Source organism: Panulirus ornatus, chromosome 11 (assembly GCF_036320965.1).
Source record: "Panulirus ornatus isolate Po-2019 chromosome 11, ASM3632096v1, whole genome shotgun sequence".
NCBI lineage: Eukaryota > Metazoa > Arthropoda > Malacostraca > Decapoda > Palinuridae > Panulirus > Panulirus ornatus.
This window is the reverse complement of record NC_092234.1, coordinates 58,375,954-58,395,454: the sequence shown is the minus strand read 5'-3', so window position 1 is coordinate 58,395,454 and position 19,501 is coordinate 58,375,954. Positions and strand designations below refer to the sequence as shown.

The 19,501-nt window shown below is 37.0% G+C and overlaps 2 protein-coding genes across 4 annotated transcripts in view; one reads left to right on the top strand and one right to left on the bottom strand.

The window, feature by feature from the left end:
* The window catches only part of LOC139751566 (uncharacterized), a 307,619-nt gene that overhangs the window by 21,623 nt on the left and 266,495 nt on the right, over window positions 1–19,501 (top strand). The gene's annotated exons all lie outside the window — the stretch shown is intronic.
* Fim (plastin-2 Fim) overlaps window positions 102–19,501 on the bottom strand; it is a 192,961-nt gene continuing 173,561 nt past the window's right edge. For all 3 annotated transcript variants that reach the window (XM_071667139.1, XM_071667141.1, XM_071667140.1), the window contains exons 9-11: window positions 15,036–15,175; window positions 11,154–11,407; window positions 102–6,509 (exon numbers count right to left, since the gene is read on the bottom strand). In XM_071667139.1, coding sequence (XP_071523240.1) covers window positions 6,339–6,509; window positions 11,154–11,407; window positions 15,036–15,175 — 565 coding nt within the window. In that variant the 3' untranslated portion in view covers window positions 102–6,338. The remainder of the gene's footprint in view (window positions 6,510–11,153; window positions 11,408–15,035; window positions 15,176–19,501) is intronic.

The window sequence follows — 19,501 nt, the reverse complement described above, 5'->3', positions numbered from 1 at the left end:
TTGCATTATAATAATTACAGAACATCTAAATGTTATTAGAGTGAAAGTAGAGGAACAAATATTGGGTAAATTATTTTTTTTGTTTTTACTAATTTGAATAATTTTGGGGATGTAAAAGAAAACTTAGTGAGATGTTAAGGGGTTAAGTTTAGAGCCTTGTTTTAATGGATATGCAGAAGACTACTGCTGGTGATTCAATGTAAATGTGGCTAAGAAAACATAAGCTTGAAAATGGAGCAAGCCTTTAATGTCTTCCACAGTAGTGCTACAACGGGTGACCAAACCCGAATCATCAGCATGAAAAAGGAGAAAGTCTTTAATGTCTCCCACATAAGTGCTGAAATGGGTTGTCAAAGCCAGCCTGTCTATTTTTCACTATTTCATTATTGTCAATTCTCTTAATATTGAAAGTTCAGTAAAGTACTTGTAACTTGAATATTTGGTACAAGTAAAGGCTTTTAATGAGAATACAGGCTTTCAGATGCATGCATCTGGAATATCTAGCACATATTTTGTGAAATTTTTGTAATGTAAAATAATCTCTCCTTCAGATTTATATGAATATTAGAAAAATATGAATTTCTGAAATGCAGATACTTGAGAGTTTAATGTATTGATACTGTGGTTTAAAGTTTGAGTTATTTGTTTTAACACTTAAAAGTGATAGTGAGGTCTTTGAAATTTGAAGTTATGTTGGAATTGTAGGCTGCACTTAAATACAATGTGAATTGTATGAAAAAGGTCTTATGTAAGTTGCTTTTGGGATCCATCACAAACAGAACTCATAAAATCTGAAAATCAGTTTCACAGGTCTTACTTGTGTGAATGGTTAATTTTGTTTCAGAATGTAGAAAATGCACTAAAAAATCTACTATCTAAAAATTAATATTAAAGCACCATCAGTAAAAAAAAAAAAAAAATACAAGAAAACCAATACTTTGATCAGATCATAATTTATTCGTCTTAGTCTCAAAATTTTATGAAATAATAAAAATGATTTACTATGAAAATTAATATTCAAGATTTTATATCAAAGAATCATGAATAAACTTCAATTGCCTTATCTCGGTAAGCTCCGATATCAAAATACTGGTTAATGGAAAATCACACTGCAGAACAAAAATGAAATATATGATACAGTGTAAATGCAAAAAAGCTAATTGGTGACTTGCACAATGATAGGTGCATAAATAATGATTTACATTGGTTAACTAAAGTGTAATGCCATAATGAAGCAGTTTGTAGGCTCAGTCTTTGGAATGTCATGTATATCCACTTGGACCCGATAAATACAGATATACCTAATTCTGTGACATGTGGATAGGTAAGGAAAAAGGGGTGATGCCTCTTTGATGATGCTACACACAAGTAGGACTTTCTATGAAATGTAGTAACAAGAAACCTTTAAGTTTACCATATATATATCTAAAGACATATGAAGCTACTCCTATATATAATTTTGAGGGGACTTTTGAGGACAGGAAATTTATGTTTTCAAATAAATGGGAAAACTGTGGCATGAGAAAGCATTCCAAAGTAATATATCATTCAGCATCTAAAGGTGCTTTACTTGAAGGCACCTATACATATGTATTAATCTTTATCATTATTATATAACTCCAAAGACCCCTTCTCCAGGGGGTTTGGCAGCTTCAAGGCTCCACTACAGTCAGTAGCTGGGGAAGGTTTGACTACTTTGATGGTCAGGTATTGTTAGGGTGATTCAATTTTTTTCTTTTTCCCTGTTTCCCTCTGTAATATGTAGCTCCAGGAACAGATGAAGAAATGGCTTCATTTGCTCACATCCATTCTCTCGTGTAATGCACAAAAACCACAGCCCCCTATCCACAACCAAGCCCTACAGACCTTTCCATGTTTACCCTGCTGCTTCACATGCTCTGGTTCAGTTCTTTTGACAACATTTTGCCCCCTATTTACCACATCACTCCTATTCACTCTCTCCCATGCATGCCTTTCACCCTCCTACATGTTCAGGCCCCAAGTTCTCAAAATGTTGACTCCATACTTCCATCTTTAGTTTGATCTCTTCCTTCTCCTTGTCCCTTACACTTCTATATACGTGTGTATGTGGGGGGGTTGGGCCATTCTTTCGTCTGTTTCCTTACGCTACCTCGCTAATGTGGGAGACAGCGACAAAGTATTATAAAATAAAAAAAATAATATATTATATATTATATGCTCTTTTTCAACCTCACTTCGCTCATTCTCTCCATATGTCTGAACGATTCTGGTTGTTAAATGTTTGATGATAGGGTGGCAAATGTGGGATGTTTTGGATGTGGAGGTATGTGAAAAGACTTATTGAAAGTGGGTTGGTGAAATGAATTGATGAAAATCTTGTCCAAGATCAAGTGCAGAAAAGCAGCTGGAAGGGATTACAGATGAATTTCTTAAGGTGACTGTGCTGTTCACTACTTATTTATGATTTTTAATGATTTATGGTGAGTTGCCTGAGGATTGGCAGAATGCCTGAATAGTGCCACTGCAGGGACAATGGGGATAAGAATATTCAAATTACAGTTATGTTGAGTGCACACTGCACTAGAGCTGCTCTCTGCCTGTGGCATGTTTAGGGAGAGGCAATGAAGATTAAGAAGCAGCACTGGTGTTCACCAATTATGAAGACTTTTTGCAGAGTGAGTTCCTGGAGGGAATGGGTGATAGAGATATATATAAATAGGATAAATGGTAATTTGTATGGGAAAGTATTGACCAAGAGGGTAAAAACATGCAAAGAGCCTCAAATGGGTAGGAAGAATGTGGTTTTAGGAATGGCAGAGAATGTGTGGATCAGGTGTTTGCTTTGAAGAGTGTGTGTGAGAAATGCTCAGAGAAACAGAAGGACCTGTATATGGCATTTGTGGAATGGAGAAAGTGTTTGATAGAGCTGATATAGTAGCTCTCTTGAAGGTGTTGTGAATATGTGATGTGGGAGGAAAGCTGCTAGAGGCGGAAGTTTTCATCAAGAGAGCAAGGCATGTGCACAAGTAGGAAGTGAGGAGGGTGAGTGGTTCCAGGTTAAGGTGGGTTTTTGTCTGGCATGTGAGATGTTACCAGGGCTGTTTAATTTGTTTATGGTTGGGGTGGTAAGGTCAGTGAATGAATGCAAAAATTGTGGAGAAGGAGCAAATATGCAGTCTGTTGGGGTTAGGGCACCTGGGAGTTGCTGTTTGATGATAATATGGTGCTAGTGGCAGATTCAATTGAGAACCTGCAGAAGCTGGTGTGTGAGACTGAGAGAGTGTGAGGAAGGAAAAAACTCACATAAATGTGAATAAAAGAAAAGTTATAATACTTAGCAGTAATAGGGGGTTGTGGTATTTGTGCATTACACATGACAGATAAAGAATGGATATAAGCGAATGTGGCTTTCTTTGTCTGTTCCTAGCACTACCTCACTAATGTGGAAAGCAGTTTGCAAAGAATCTGGAGTAAACCATGGAAAGGTCTGTGGGACCTGGTTGTGGATAGGGAGCTGTGGTTTTGGTGCATTACACGTAACAGTAAGCAAGTACGAATATGTACATGTGTATATATGAGTGCATGAGTCATTCTTTGTTGTTTCCTGGCATTACCTCTGTTCTTAACGCTACCTCGCTAATGCGGGAAATGTGAAATAGTATGAAAGAAAAAAAAAAGTATATATATTCTGTTTATTTTGCTTTGTCGCTGTCTCCCGCGTTAGCGAGGTAGCGCAAGGAAACAGATGAAAGAATGGCCCAACCCATCCACATACACATGCATATACCTACACGTCCACACGCACATATACATACCTATACATCTCAACGTATACATATATATACACACACAGACATATACATATATACAAATGTACATAATTCATACTGTCTGCCTTTATTCATTCCCGTCGCCACCCCGCCACACATGAAATGACAACCCCCTCCCCCACACATGTGCGCGAGGTAGCACTAGGAAAAGAAAACAAAAGCTACATTCATTCACACTCAGTCTCTAGCTGTCATGTATAATGCACATATATATAAACATACAATAATAATGATAAGGATTAATAAGATATAACAGTAAAATACGGTAAAAAAGTCCAGGTTCATACACAAAATAATTTTCTGCCTTTTTCTGAATAGGTATATAAACTACAGTAGACAAAATTTATCTAACATGTAACCTGCACTTATTATTTAACATATAAATGCACGCACATACAAATTATCAGAGACTATACTTACTTCTTTAACAAATAAAATGAGATCTTTGTCTCACACTGGTCCCTCAAATTAAAATTTTTTAAACTACTTACACCATACTGGGAGATCTATCCAAAGTTGGTTCTAAAGCTCACTGCTTTCAGTACAGTATCTTTGAGCTCATAAATGAAATAGATACAAGAGTCCTATGCAAATTCAAAATGCATAAGCCAAACATAATTTACAACAGGAATCACTGCTAATTACCAGTATAGAAACCATGTATTTGTTTCAAACAACAAATACTGATTATCTAAAGGCACGAAATAATACTTCTGACGGAATTACATTACCTGGTAAAATGTTTGTAAAGATACCTGGTGGTTAAATTAACAACTATAAAAAATGCAGCACAAATTTCTACAGTAGAAATGCTTGAAGCTTAATGACAGTATTAATATGAGAAGCAATGCCATTAACAAAGAATTTTCTATAGCTAGCTTCATCTTGAAGTTCATAAACAAAATTAAATGAAGAAGCTTCTCATATCCTCACATATAAACATATGCTAAAGAAATAATACAGATATGACGGACAATGATACTGACATTATATCCTGCAACTGATTAGAAGTCCACATCATCCCTTAGAAGCCTAAGAATTCTAAGGATATGATAAATTTCAATTGTTCACCTGTAACATCCACAACAGTATTATCCTGGTACTTCTTGTCACAATATATTGATAAAATATTATTCTTTTGGAACTAATGTATTTGCAATATTTTCTGGTTCCAACTGTTTGCACTCCAAGATTCCAAGATCTCTTTTACACAAACTTTATCTACATGATGCCAGTAGAGCATTTAAGTTAATTATCCCCAGTTTCAAAATATATGCAGTGTATAAGTAAGGATACTAATACAAAAAAAATTAAGTATAACTTTGGGCACCACCTTAAAATATTGCCACCTTCCCTTGTGCAAACCTTTAGTAAGTGAAAGAATTCTAAAGCATTATAGTGCACAGCCCTGAAGGGCTATCATAGAACTGTTGCATTAGCAATCAATGGGTTATTTACAAAGACCGTCTCAGAATTTTTGCTATGAAATATATATACATATAAAACCTGTGTGGCTACATGAATTATGTAAAAAGTTATACTGTTACTCTGGGCTTGGGCTTTGATTTGGCTTTGTAAAGACTGGATTTCTTACAACAGTACTCTTCATACTCAAGTGATCATGTGCATATACTTGTGAGTATCAATCAATATTTGACCAAAATAAGTTCTTTTTCACATAAAAGTTTACAAAAGTTAAACGACTCTGCCTTCATACTTTTGATTTAATGGATCACTATGGATATCAAACATAGGTGTTACTACGGAACTGTCTGGTAGTCAATTTTTAATACAGACAATGACTATGTGTCTGTGCAAACTGGCATAATTAAACAGTACTGAAACATCATTTCATTTTGAATTTGAATTTCTGCTAGAACCAAGCAAGAATCTCTAAATGCCACAAAATCAATTCCTTTAAGAATCTGATCCAAACACTGGTGAAAAATCCATATCAAAATCCATCTAAGGACAAAGCCTTACAGTTACCTACATACAAAAGTTCTCCAATCTTTACTAATTACACACTATTTCACTCAAATGCTATGACTGATTATTCTAGCAACTTAGAAAGTAATGTCAACTTTATAAATGTGTAAATAATGTTGCAAAAATGGCATCTTATACCCATATTCAACATGCTCATATGAAGTTATACTCGAATACAGTGTTACAAGACTAGTGCCTGAGGTACCATATCTTAAACTGTTGCTTCAATACTCTTAATGTTCAACTAGACCATGTGAACACTTGCCTGTTACCAGCAATGACAATACAAATGGAAACACAGTGCACATGACCCTGATTGGAATACACATTTTGGCACCTCAAAACACAAGAGTATAAAACTTCACTTAGGCATGCCTCCTAACATGGATCCTAAGCTAGTTCTCCACATCAAAAGCATGGAATGCTGTTATAGCAAAGCTTGATGAAAAATTTATAAAAAGTCTATACAGTATCAAGAAACATTACATACCATTCACACAACATATACATCAAACATTCTATCCTTTGTTCACCTATCTAGTTCTTTTTGGTATCCATGTTGGGTATGTAGTCTCGTGCCATAAGACATGCAAAGACTGTCATAATCATCTTGGGCTTGACTTCTGTGATGTCCTCAGGCAAAGCATAGATGCGTGCACCAATCTTACGTGCCATTGAAATTGCATATTTAGCATTAGCAATGTTGTCCTGAAAAAGAATAAAACAAGCTGATTTTTTTTTCTAATTTCACATACAGTAGAGGATTTTTCCTTTAGGTATAAAAATTGGCTTTAGGCCTAAGATACGAGTATATTCCTTGTGTTCCTCTACATCACAAGGTAAAACAAACTAACTGCATATGGAAAAGAAATATTCTGATTTCCAAAAAAATATATTCTGCTACAGGATTTGAAACTGGAAGTGAAGAGTGGCTACAGCTATCTATAAAAATGTTCACTTGATTCATTGTATGTAGATGGGCTGGGAAACACTACTCAAAGTGATACCAGCAGTAATATTGAAGAGTAATAAAATATGATCAACATACAAAGAGGCTGGTACATTAGCGGATTCATAATGTAGAAAGTACTAAACTTTCTTGTCTTACACATACTAGGGGAACATCTAGTCAAATTTGCCAATAACTCCATGTAAAGAGTGGTTTCTCCATCATAATGTACAATAACAAGTTTGGAAAAGTTCTTTCTTCCTATCAAGATTAGGCTTGTAAATAAGGGAAATAAATCAATACTCGGATAGAGGATGGCATGAAAAACTTGACCCAGTGGTGCAATGCTTCTGAATGATGCATTCATTGGCTGTCTGGGGTCAAGCCCACAGAGGTTCAAATACATATGTTTTGGAAGACAGTATGAATGGATACAATAATTTTGATGTAGTACAAGCACCTAAATTACTCCCATCATGTTACTGTTATATGAGCTATCTTGATAAAATGTGAACCAAAATGTGCTGATGCTGCCCATGGCTTGATGACCACAGCCAGTATTCACTAAGTAAGGACGTATCCTACACTTGCAACCACATACATCAGCACTATACTTAAGTGACCAGCAAGTGCCCCTACTTAAAGTGAACCTGCCAAGAGGATGATATGAAAACTCCTGCATTTTATGTGCTGTGACACTACTGTCACATTAGTCAAATGCTTTTGCAAAGTCTGTAAATCACATCAGTATTTTGTTTGTACTTCCAGACCTTCAATAATACTATCATAGAGGTCAAGCAACTGTGAAAGGCAAGATCTTACCCTGAAACCATATTGTCCTGGGTTATGTAGATTGTTCAAGTCCACAGATTCAGTCAGTTTGCCTCTGGACTCTTTTGAAGATTTTAATGATGTACAAGATTATGCTTTCAGTCAATAGATTTTTGGGACTGCTTTGCTTCCACTTTTGTGAAATAAAATAGTTTCAGACTCTCAGGAATATCAGAATCAATACTTTTTCTCCAAAAGATACTTAATGCTCATGCTAGATGTGATTTACATTTCTTCATCAAAACTGAGTTCCTTGAGTCTGGCCTCGGGCTGAGTGCATGAGCATACTCTCAACAGCCCTTTCAAAACCCTATGCTGAAGTGGTGACATCTGCTATATGGAACACTGGAGTTTACTATTTAGGAAAAAGTCAGTTATGTCACTGAATACTGATTTATATTACCTTTTAAGAACCCCACTCAGCTCCTGGCAGTCATCTGTAAAAATACCTTTGTCTGATTTTAGTGAGCCAATGGAGTTTATGGTCCTGGATTTACATTTTGCATATCAGTAAAAATATTTTGGGATATTATTTCATTAATGGCTTTTTCCTCTTCTTCCTTTTCCTCTATTTTGTATGACATTTTCAGTTTGTGGAGTATGTCCAATAATTCATTTGAATTTTTTTTTCCTCTGTTGAGTGAGCTGTTACTTCTTCAGCAGGTCTGCAATTCTATTTTGCCTCCTGTAAAGTTCCCAAATTTCTCATTCAACCCTAGACCTTTTGTGCTTTCTTCTTGCTGGTATATGTCCATTGCTTATTTAGAGTACCAAAGTGGTCATGTCATTTACACATTCATTTACTGTTTTGGTACTTGGCAAGGTTTCCCACGGTGTTGCAGCCATCTCGATGATTACAACCTCCTCTTTTACCCATTTACTAGAAAACTCAATGAATACACCTCCACTGTTACATGTCATCTAAGTTTTTAGCATCTAAACTTGTTTTTACTTCAATCAGGTTGTAATCAGAGTGCAGGGCATTTGAGATGGTGATGTCACATAATGTTGATATTTGAGAATTCCTCACTCTCAGATCATCATTCCCTGCCCTACATTTAATTTTTGTCCTATTATTTCCTACCATTTTATCATTTGTTCTGACTCGCAATAGGTTTGGCTGCCTAGGATTAGCTCAGTGTCTGTGAGCTGTGTCAACTTAGTGGCTTATATGTCATTTCCTGTTCTGGCTTTTGAAAACCAATTTTCCCTGATTCAGCAAGTAAGTATACAATGATTTTGGGTTTCTTTCTTGGTGCAATTTCTCTGTGCACACCAAGCCAAATTTTATGGCATTGTTTTCTTCCTGTACATAATTTTACACATCCCACACTTATCCATTTTTTTCATACTCGTTCAGTTTCCCTAATTAGCAAGGTATTGCACGAAAGATGGAGAAATGGCTTCATTCTCTAACATCCACTCTCTAGCTGTCATGTGTAATGCACCAAAACCATAACCTCCATCCATAACTAGGCCTCAGACCTTTTACAACTACTTCATATGATGTGGTTAAGTCCACTGACAGCATGCATTATTCACATAACATTTATATACACAGGAATTTTTTTTTACACTAGTAGATGAAACAATATTTCTTGTATTCATCAAAATATAAACAGTAATGCAAGAGAATTTTTTAATATAAAACTGATTACAAGAGTTGCCATATATGTAATTCAGGCTTCCTTCATTGATGAAGTGCAGGTGTGATGTGTGATGTTTTTTCCAGTTGTGTTGCGAGTGACATCTATGGATAAGGGAAGGAATTTTACATCAGCTGGGAATCATTCATGCCACAAAAATATCAGTCATCAATAAATGACAGAGCAGTGAATGGTGCATTGTTAAATGATGACTGTAGCATTTTAAGGATAAATCAGTCTCCCATATGGTACAATGTCAAATACTTTCCGGCATTCCCGAGAGAGAAAATCCACCCAGGCTTCTCTCTTTCTCTTTTGTCTAAAACACAGCTTACTCTCTTGTAGAAATCTAAGAAGTTTGTTATGCATGATCTCCTTTCCCTAAAATCATGCTCTCTCACTTAAATTTCTCCTCTGTAGAAAGTCATCAATTTGCTTTGATTTTCTTTTATAGACCCTTACAGACCACTCTTATCAGTGAGATTGGTGTGTAAATGAGTGCATGTTCCCAGTCTCCATAATTAAAAACAGGGATGACACTTGCCTTTTTTTGCTCCCTATGCAATTTTTCTCTCCAGTATCATTTTAAACTATTTCAAGAAGTTTGGTTAGTGCATCTGCACACTTCTTCAGAATATTTTAAATTTTCTCAGGGTTATGAGCCTAAGACTGGGTCAATATCTTTATTTCTTTATTGTTTTCTAGATATCTTCATACTTTCTTAATCTCCTTTCCACTTTGTCTCATTGGTGGTGGGGCTATGGTGTCTTCTACTGTAAAAACACTTTTGAATAAGTGATTCAATTCCTCACATATCCTTGCATCATCATCAACAATTCTTCTCTCAGAATCCCTTACCCCAAACAGCTTCTCTTTAACTGTTGCTTTATTCCCAATGAATTTATGGGGAAGTTTTAGTTTTTCCCTGCTTCATCCACAATATTCTTTTCAAAGTTTCTCTGTTCTTTCCTTCTTATCCTGTTAATACTTATTCCTTGGTCTCTTCCTTTGCAAATGCTGGCTGGCTGGAGTACTGCCTTTCTTTGCCACTGCACTTCTTTAAAATTCTTAGTTAGTACTGCCTATATTTTTGTCACTGCACTTCTTGAAAGTACTTTGATTTTTTTTTCTTTTCTTATGCCATTCTCCCCTCTTTCTTAACATTCCCACTTTACTTGAGCTCAGAGGTACCCATGTTCCTACTTCTTCACAGTAAAGTACACAGCACCTCTCACCACAATCCCTTGGCTCCTGGCTACTGAACCTCACTTCCTTATTTCTGTTAACACAGAAAGTGTTCAAACTTGTTGGTTTCCATGATTGTATCTCCTCTTTAGGCCCCATCTCACTTCTGCTCTTCTAACATTTACCACAGTCAATCTTGAGTATTACATAATCATTTTTTCCAAAAATATGTGGTTTACAAATATAATATTCTCAATACCCATGCTAGTATGTACATAGATAAGTTATAGTAGTGGTGGTGTAACAGTCCCTCTCATCCTAGTGCACTCAATGAAATGCTACGACAGGAAATTTTCCTGTATACACTAAAAAGTTGTCTCCAAGACTTTCTGTTGCCATGAGAATCAAAATTCCGTATTTACCTCTGTAACTGAAATCTCCCATGAACAGTCCTTTATCATCTCAAGAGGTGCATGTTTTACTGCTTCCTATATCATCCTGATTGTTTCATCATTGTGTATATGTGTGTGTGTTTACACAAAATTAAAGCATCTGTACAGATTTTGGAAGGTGTTTGAAAATCTCAGTTATTCAATTTAGATCCTTAACAATGTACTTCCTAATATTTTAATTTTACTATTTTTAGAAATCTCTGGTCAACAATCTTGTAAGTTAAGAAACTGCAACTAATCAAGATGGCAACTGCAAATTACAGGAAAACCACAATGTTTTCCAACTTACCTCTTCTTCTCCAGTCATCTTCACAACATCGTAGTTGACAGTGCCAGGTTTAATGGCATCAACAAGGTCAATAACAGCCAAGGCATTTTGAAGACTAGAATCTTGGAAGCTCCTAATGCTTGAGGTCTTGCCAGCTTCACTTAGTTTACTATTTACCCATGTGATGATCTCTGCTTCCACAATTGGACTACCAGAGTGAGCTAGCTGGGTCAAGATGGATAAGGTGTATGCCCTCATCAGTTGCCATATAAGCGCTGAAATGTAAATTTATAAAACTCAGAGACTTCATAGTGTTTCTACCTGTTTTTAATCTTCATTCCTGTCAACTAGTATTTCCAGCTTCCAGTAACCTAATATACGCATCCTTTACTAGCTAAACAAAGCTAATAAAAATCAGTATTTAATCGATGAAGTAACGTTAATATATCATAAAAAACTTTCAAATTTGTTTGGCAAATCCCACATTAGCACGGTAGTGCCAGGAAAAGAGAAAGAAAAGATCTCATTCACTCATTTGTTCTCAAACTGTCACGTATACTGCACTGAAAACTCGGCCCCCTATCCACAACCATGCCCTACAGACATTTCCATGGTTCCCTTCCATCTGCTTCATATGCTGCAATCAAATATCAACTCTGCCCAACAAACTGGAGGATCTATAAATCACCACTACATCAGTTCAATGGCAAATCATACAAAAACAGAGGCATGGCAGATTACTTCTGAAATATGTATCATGAATGACATTCTCTTCAACCACCTTCATACATCAAAATGTGGGGAAGTTGTGGTACTTATGTCACGAAGAGTTGTGTCTAGCCCAGTAAACACTTATGTGCCTGAGGGTCTGGAGGTTTTATGAGTGAGAATTATGCCAACAAACCACCTGTGGCAAACTGCCTCCATCATTTACTGTGTGCTCTACCACCTGTCACACTCCCACACTAAGGGAGCATTATTTATGACAACTAGAGAATGGATGTTAATGAATGAGGCCATTTCTTTATCTGTTACTGGCACTACCTCACTTACATAGGAAATGGCAAACATTTATGAAAATGAAGAATATATACTATCCCTTGGGATTGGGGAGAAAGAATTCTTCCCACATATTCCTGCGTGTCATAGAAGGTGAATGAAAGGGGTGGGAGCGCAGGGCTGGAAATCCTCCCCTCCAGTTGAAAAGAAGGAACAGCGAAGGAGGCTAAGGAGGACTTTCCCCTTAAAGGCTTAGTTCTCTGTTCTCGACGCTACCTCGCTAAAGCAGGAAATGGCAAATATGTATGAAAAATAGTATTTTTTTTCTATCATACATAACCGCTGTTTCCTGTGTCAGCAAGGTAGTGTCAGAAAACAGACGAAGAATGGCCCATCCACTCATATACATATAAATGTATACATAAATGCCCATATACATACATATACATATCAACATACACAAACACACACACACACATATACATATATAATCACATGTACATTTTCATACTTGCTTCCCTTCATCCATTCCTGTTGCTACCCTGCCCCACAGGAAACAGCATTGCTACCCCCTGCTCCAGTGAGGTAGTGCCAGGAAAACAAGACAAAAATAGGCCATGTTCGATCACACTCGGTGCAATGCACCGAAACCACAGTTCCTTATCCACATCCAGGCCCCACAGACCTTACCATGGTTTACCCCAGATGTTTCACATGCCCTGGTTCAGTCCAGTGACTGTACGTCAGTCCCAGTATACCACATCGTTCCAATTTACTCTGTTCCTTGTACACCTCTCACCCTCCTGCATATTCAGGCTGCAATCGCTTAAAAATCTTTTTCACTTCATCCTTCCACCTCCAATATAGTCTCCCGCTTCTCCTTGTTCCCTCCACCTCTGACAAATACATTCTCTATATCAACCTCTCCTCACTCATTTGTTCCATATGTCCAAACCATTTCAACACACCCTCTTCTACTTTCTCAACAAATCTCTATTGGATGGTCAGGTGCCAACTGACTGGAAACTATCAAATATTACTCCTATATATTAAAAAGGAGACAAAAATGTGCCTTAAAATACCACCCAATTAGCCTTACATCAATGTTAGGTAAAATGGTGGAAAAAATAATGAGATGAAACTGTCATGCTTGTAGAACACAATATTAAATCAGACATCCAACACAATTTCTGCAATGGAAGATCCTGCCTGACAAATTTGCTTGTATTTCTTAATTTTATTTATCAGAACTGGGAAGAAAAGTTACAGTCTGATGTAGTATATTTAGATTTCCAAAAGGCTTTTGATAAGTACCGCACAAGAGACTTTACATAAATTCAAAGCACACGGAATCGGTGAAGAACTCTGTACATGGATCAGAGACTGGCGAAACCTCAGATTGGCTTGAAATTATGAGTGGTGTGCGAAAGGGGTTGGTCCGTGGCCCAACTCTTTTCATAATATACATTAATGACCTAGAACTCAGTCTAATTTCTACGATTTCCCAATTTGCTGACAATACTATGACAATATTAAACTAGGAGGTAAAGCTGTAAACAGGCAGGACTGTGAAATGATTAGAGAGATCTTAACTTACTAGCAGAGTGGTCAGACTGATGGCAAAGTTTAAGGTAGACAAGTGTCAAGTTATGCACTTGGGAGACAAGAATATACGTTACAACTACAAACTATTCAGAAGCTCTCTAACTAAAGTAAATGAAGGAAAAGACCTTAGAGTTGTCATAAGCAACAATCTGAAATGCACTAAATAATGTCAAGCAGCAAGTAAAAAAGGCAACCAAATGTTAGTTTTCATAGACAGGAACATAAATTACAAGACACCAGAAACAATTCTCGCACTTCATAATTCTTTAGTAAGACCACAAATTGGAGGAAGTGAAGTGCTTTAGATATCTGGGAGTGGATTTGGCAGCAGATGGAATCATGAAAGTGGAAGTGGGTCACAGGGTGGGGGGAAAAAAGGTTCTTGGAGAAAGAATACTTCCCATGTATTCCCTGCGTGTCATAGAAGGCGACTAAAAGGGGAGGGAGTGGGTGGCTGGAAATCCTCCCCTCTTGTTTTTTTTTTTTTTTTTTTTTCCAAAAGAAGGAACAGAGATGGGGCCAGGTGAGGATATTCCCTCAACGGCCCAGTCCTCTGTTACTAACGCTACCTCGCTAATGTGGGAAATGGCAAATAGTTTGAAAGAAAGATGAAGGATGGTATATACATATGTATGTTTTGGCTCCAATTACTAATTTAAAATAAGAATAGTGAGTAGTCTAACTAAAACTGATTAATGAAATAAATTTAGTAAAGCTAGTAAATGGTAACCAAAGTTCTGGATATATGTTTGGTGGATGCACACATAACAATTCTTACCATATGGGAATCATATATGGAAAATTTCATAAATGGGCAACTAGATATGAGAGAGATATGAATGAAATGTGTCCAAAAACATTAGATACAAAAGAAAAACATCATACGAATGATAAATCACAAAACAAGCAAAATGACAGTAACTTCTGTATTCCATAACCTAACAAAGAAGGCTATCATTAGATGGCCCAAATGTGGTTTTTCTTTCTCTGAGGAAAATCTGTAAATTTGGCCACCTGATTTTTAATTCACTTGTCATAACATAACTATAAACTGTAAAGTAGTGTCAAAGCATGATAAATCTCATGAGTTACTAATGAAGAGTGAGAGCTGGCAGAATTAAAATGATGCATACTTAAGATTATTAACATAAAGCAAAATGCCAGTTGTGTGGGATCCCATACTTCTGATATAATAACTGAAGGTTTTCTACCCACAATGCAATGGATATGATTATATTCACATGACAACAAAAACTACCTGATTGATGTTCAGAAATAAGGAGAGGCATAACCACTCACCTAAAGTAAGTGTAGGGTTTCCATCAGCCAAATCCTGTCCAGCAATACCCACAAGACTGAATCTAAGCTGCTTACCAAGTTCAACTGCATAATTGCAATTTTCAAGTTTCTCCATAAATTTCTTGAGCTTGCTGAACTTACTGTGGGCAAAGCAATTATAATTTCAATATAATAACAAGGTATAACATAAAAAAATGGATGATTATCATCTTGCCAAAAACTTAATGCAAAAATCAAGCTGGATATCATGTATTAATGTAACTGTAAAGAGACTAATAGTTAAGTTTACTAGCATTTCTGCAACAGGTTATTTTTCCCTTTTTCCTCAACACAAGTTAGTAAAGTTATGGGCACTGGAATAATGCTGGTAGCTTAAAGGTGAAAAGACAAGGATCAGAAGCATTTTACCCATAGCAAGAACTAAACTATAATCAAACCATTCACATGATTCCGTCTATCTAACTATGCTAACTGTCTTTGAACTGATCTCCTTGGAGGAATATTTTTCTTACCACAACACAAATGATATTAAAGTGTGACAAATCATTTTTCAAAAACAGGAATCATTTTCTTAACTGGAGTTACTTTTAACACTCTCCCATTACACATCATTAAAGCAACTTATCACTCTATCCAGAACTCCTACAATGATTTGAGGATTAATCATCATCACCTAACTACAGGAACTTTCTCGCCTTCCATTTTGTTCCACCATGATGTAGCTGCACACTTTCATCATGTCCAGTTCATTCTATTTCATGTACCACTCTGTCCATAAAATTATTTATCAACCATAATTACATTAAAGAGCCTTAATATCCTCCTACTTTTTTCAAACTACTTACCCATCACTTGCTCTTAAAATCTCTAGCACTACATTTATGAATGCTCCTAACATTAAGAAGTCTTCTAAGCATACCATGAAAAGCTAAAACTCCATCATGAGTTCTTTCCTATTAGCTTTGTTATCCCTCTTCTTAATCCATAAATGATTAATACACTTTTTTGTTTTCCCCCCAAATTTTTGGAACTTGTGTAATTGCAAAAATGTGGTCTTCAAACTATCATCCTCTCCTATATCTATCTTACTCTTAAAACAATTACACTCATACTGTATATATTACCAACGACATTTACTGTAAGAACTATTCCTCTATTGGTCTTACAATCATTTTTGCACCCATCACTTTATTGGAAGTGAACAATCCTTAGTAAATCATACAAGCATTCTACCCACTTTGCCTTTTAGTATACCAAAACAATAACTTGACATCTTCCAATAATCAAGCACACCATCCCTTTCCAGTGCTTCCATACACCCTTTCCACATACTTATAAAAGCATAGTCATCTATACTCTTCAAGTTATCATAGAAGAACAATAAATAACCTTCATTTTTATTTATATAATTTTTTTAGTTCTTACATGAAATACTGTAAGTTTGAATGGAGAAATATTAGAGAGAGTAAAGTGTTTTAGGTATCTGGGGGTGGCCTTGGTAGTGAATGGAACTATGGAAGCGGAAGTGTGCCATAAGGTGGGGAATAGAGCGAAGGTTCTGGGAGCAGTGAAGAATGTGAGGAAAGAGCGAATGTTGTCTTTGAGGGCAAAAATGGGTATGTGTAAAGGAAAAGTAATTTCAACAATATTATGTGGTTGCAAGACATAGGCTGTAGAGAGGGTTGTGCAGAGGAGGGTGGATGTGTAGGAAATGAAATGTTTGAGGACAATATGGTGTGGGGTAGTTTGATCAAGTAAGTAAGGAAAGGGTAAGAGAGATGTGTGGGAATGAAAAGAGTGTGGTGGAGACAGCAGAAGAGGGTGTTTTGAAATAGTTTGGATGTATGGAGAGAATGAGTGAGGAAAGTTTAACAAAGAGGATATATGTATCACAAGTGGAGGGAACAAGGAAAACCAGGAGACCAACTTGGAGATGAAAGGATGGAGTGAAAAACTTTTGAGTGATCAGGGCCTAAACATGCAGGAGGGTAAAAGGTATGCAAGGAATAGCATAAACTGGAGTGATATGGTATACTGGGGTCAATGTGCTGTCACTGGACAGAACCAGGACATGTGAAGTGCCTGGCATAAACTTTGGAAAGGTCTATGGGGATTGGTTGTGGATAGGGAGCTGTGGTTTCAGTGCATTACACGAGAGCTAGAGAATGAAAGTGAGCTAATGTGGCCTTTCTTTATACATTTTCTGGCACTGCCTTGCTGATACAAGGGTGGCGATCGGATTTGGGGGAATAGAAGACAATATATATGTTATCTTTTTTCCTTTCCTTCATGCATTTGTGCTGTTTCCCACGGAAGGGGGTGGGATTGGGAGTGGATGAAGGCGAGCAAGTATGAATATGTAAATGTGTATGTATGTATATGGATGTATGTATATGTATGAGTAGATATGTCTTTCTTCATCTGTTTCCTAGCACTACCTTGTGAACACAGGAAATAGCAATCAAGTGTGAAGAAAAAATGAATAACTGCTTTTCTTACCTCCTCCTTTACAATACCTTCCTCTCCCTAATGCCTTATATAGGCTGCATTGCCTCTAATCTTGCTGCATTAACCCCTTTCCTTACTATTCTGAGTATCCTCAGGGTGAGCTTTTGTGTAAATAATTATTATCCTGAGGTAAGTTAGTCACTTATATATAATACAGGGTGTTAAAAAACCATAGGTACAAAATTTGACAGTAGACAAGGACACCCAAAGCAAACACTTTTTCAAGAATACCAAAAATTGCAAAACTAGTTAGTTTTCGAGATACCGAGCTTTAAAGTTTTAACTTTGGTATGTCTGAACTGTAAACTTTAAATGTAATGTTAACTTACAATCTGGTAACACTCGGTTGATTAAGGTGTGGCAACACTCGGTGTTTACGAATTAGTTCACCGTTGCACGTCGTGGTGACAACATGGCACATTTGTCTAATCAAGAAATCATTGCAGAAGATCCAAGAATGTTGTCTCGTGTCCAGCAGTCCTTTCAGAGGAGGTGTCAGGTCTGCATTGAAGCAGAGGGCAGACACTTCGAACAGCTATTGTAGATTGTGATCGATAATACATGTTTACACAATATTTGTTTCATTTTTCACTATATCATCTGCTAGAAATGAAAATGCTTGTGAACAGGTGTCAAGTTAAAACTCTAAAGCACAGTATCTTGAAACTAACTAGTTTTGCAATTTTTGGTATTCGTGAAAAAGTGTTTGCTTTGGGTGTCCCTGTCTACTGTCAAATTTTGTACCTATCGTTTTTTAACACCCTGTATAGGACAATATGTGGTGTGAGGTGGTTTGATCACGTAAGTAATGAAAGGATCGGAGATGTGTAATGATAAAAAAGAATGTGGTTGAGAGAGCAGAAGAGGGTGTATTGAAATGGTTTGGACATATGGAATGACTGAGTGAGGAAAGATTGACAAAGAGGATATATGTGTCAGAGGTGGAGGAACAAAGAGAAACAGAAGACCAAATTGGAGGTGGAAGGATGGAATGAAAAAGATTTTGAGTGATCAGGGCCTGAACATGCAGAAGGGTGAGAGGTGTACAAGGAATGGAGTATATTGGAACGATGTTGTATACTAGGACTTGCATACAGTCAGTGGACTGAACCAGGGCATATGAAACATCTGGGGTAAACTATGGGAAGGTCTTTGGGCCTGGATGTGGATAGGGAGCAGTGGTTTCAGTGCATTACACATGACATCTAGAGATTAAGTGTGAGCAAATGTGGCCCTTTTTTTTGGTCTATTTTCCTTGCACTACCTCGCTGATACAGGGGGGTGGGGATGCTGTTTCCTGTGGGGCAGGGTGGTGCCAGTAATGGATAAGGGCACGCAACTATGAATATGTACATTTCTGTATATGTCTGTGTCTGTGTATGTGTATATGTTGATATGTATATGTATTTATTTTCATTATACTTGATCACCGTACATGTAAATGTACGTGTGTGTACATGTTTGGATATGGTTGGATGGGTCTTTCTCAGCCTGTTTCTTGGGGCTACCTTGCTGATGTGGGGAGCAGCGATCAAATATAATGGATGTTAATGTGCTGAGAGGTGCGAGTGGAGAGATGTCTGATCATTATCTTGTGGAGGCAAAGGTGAAGATATGTAGAGGTTTTCAGAAAAGAAGAGAGAATGTTGGGGTGAAGAGAGAGGTGAGAGTAAGTAAGCTTGGGAAGGAGATTTGTGTGAGGAAGTACCAGGAGAGACTGAGTGCAGAATAGAAAAGGGTGAGAGCGAAGGATGTAAGGGGAGTGGGGGAAGAATGGGATGTATTTAGGGAAGCAGTGATGGCTTGTGCAAAAGATGCTTGTGGCATGAGAAGCATGGGAGGTGGGCAGATTAGAAGGGCAGTGAGTGGTGGGATGAAGAAGTAAGATTATTAGTGAAAGAGAAGAGAGAGGCATTTGGACAATTTTTGCACGGAAGTGGTGCAAATGACTGGGAGAT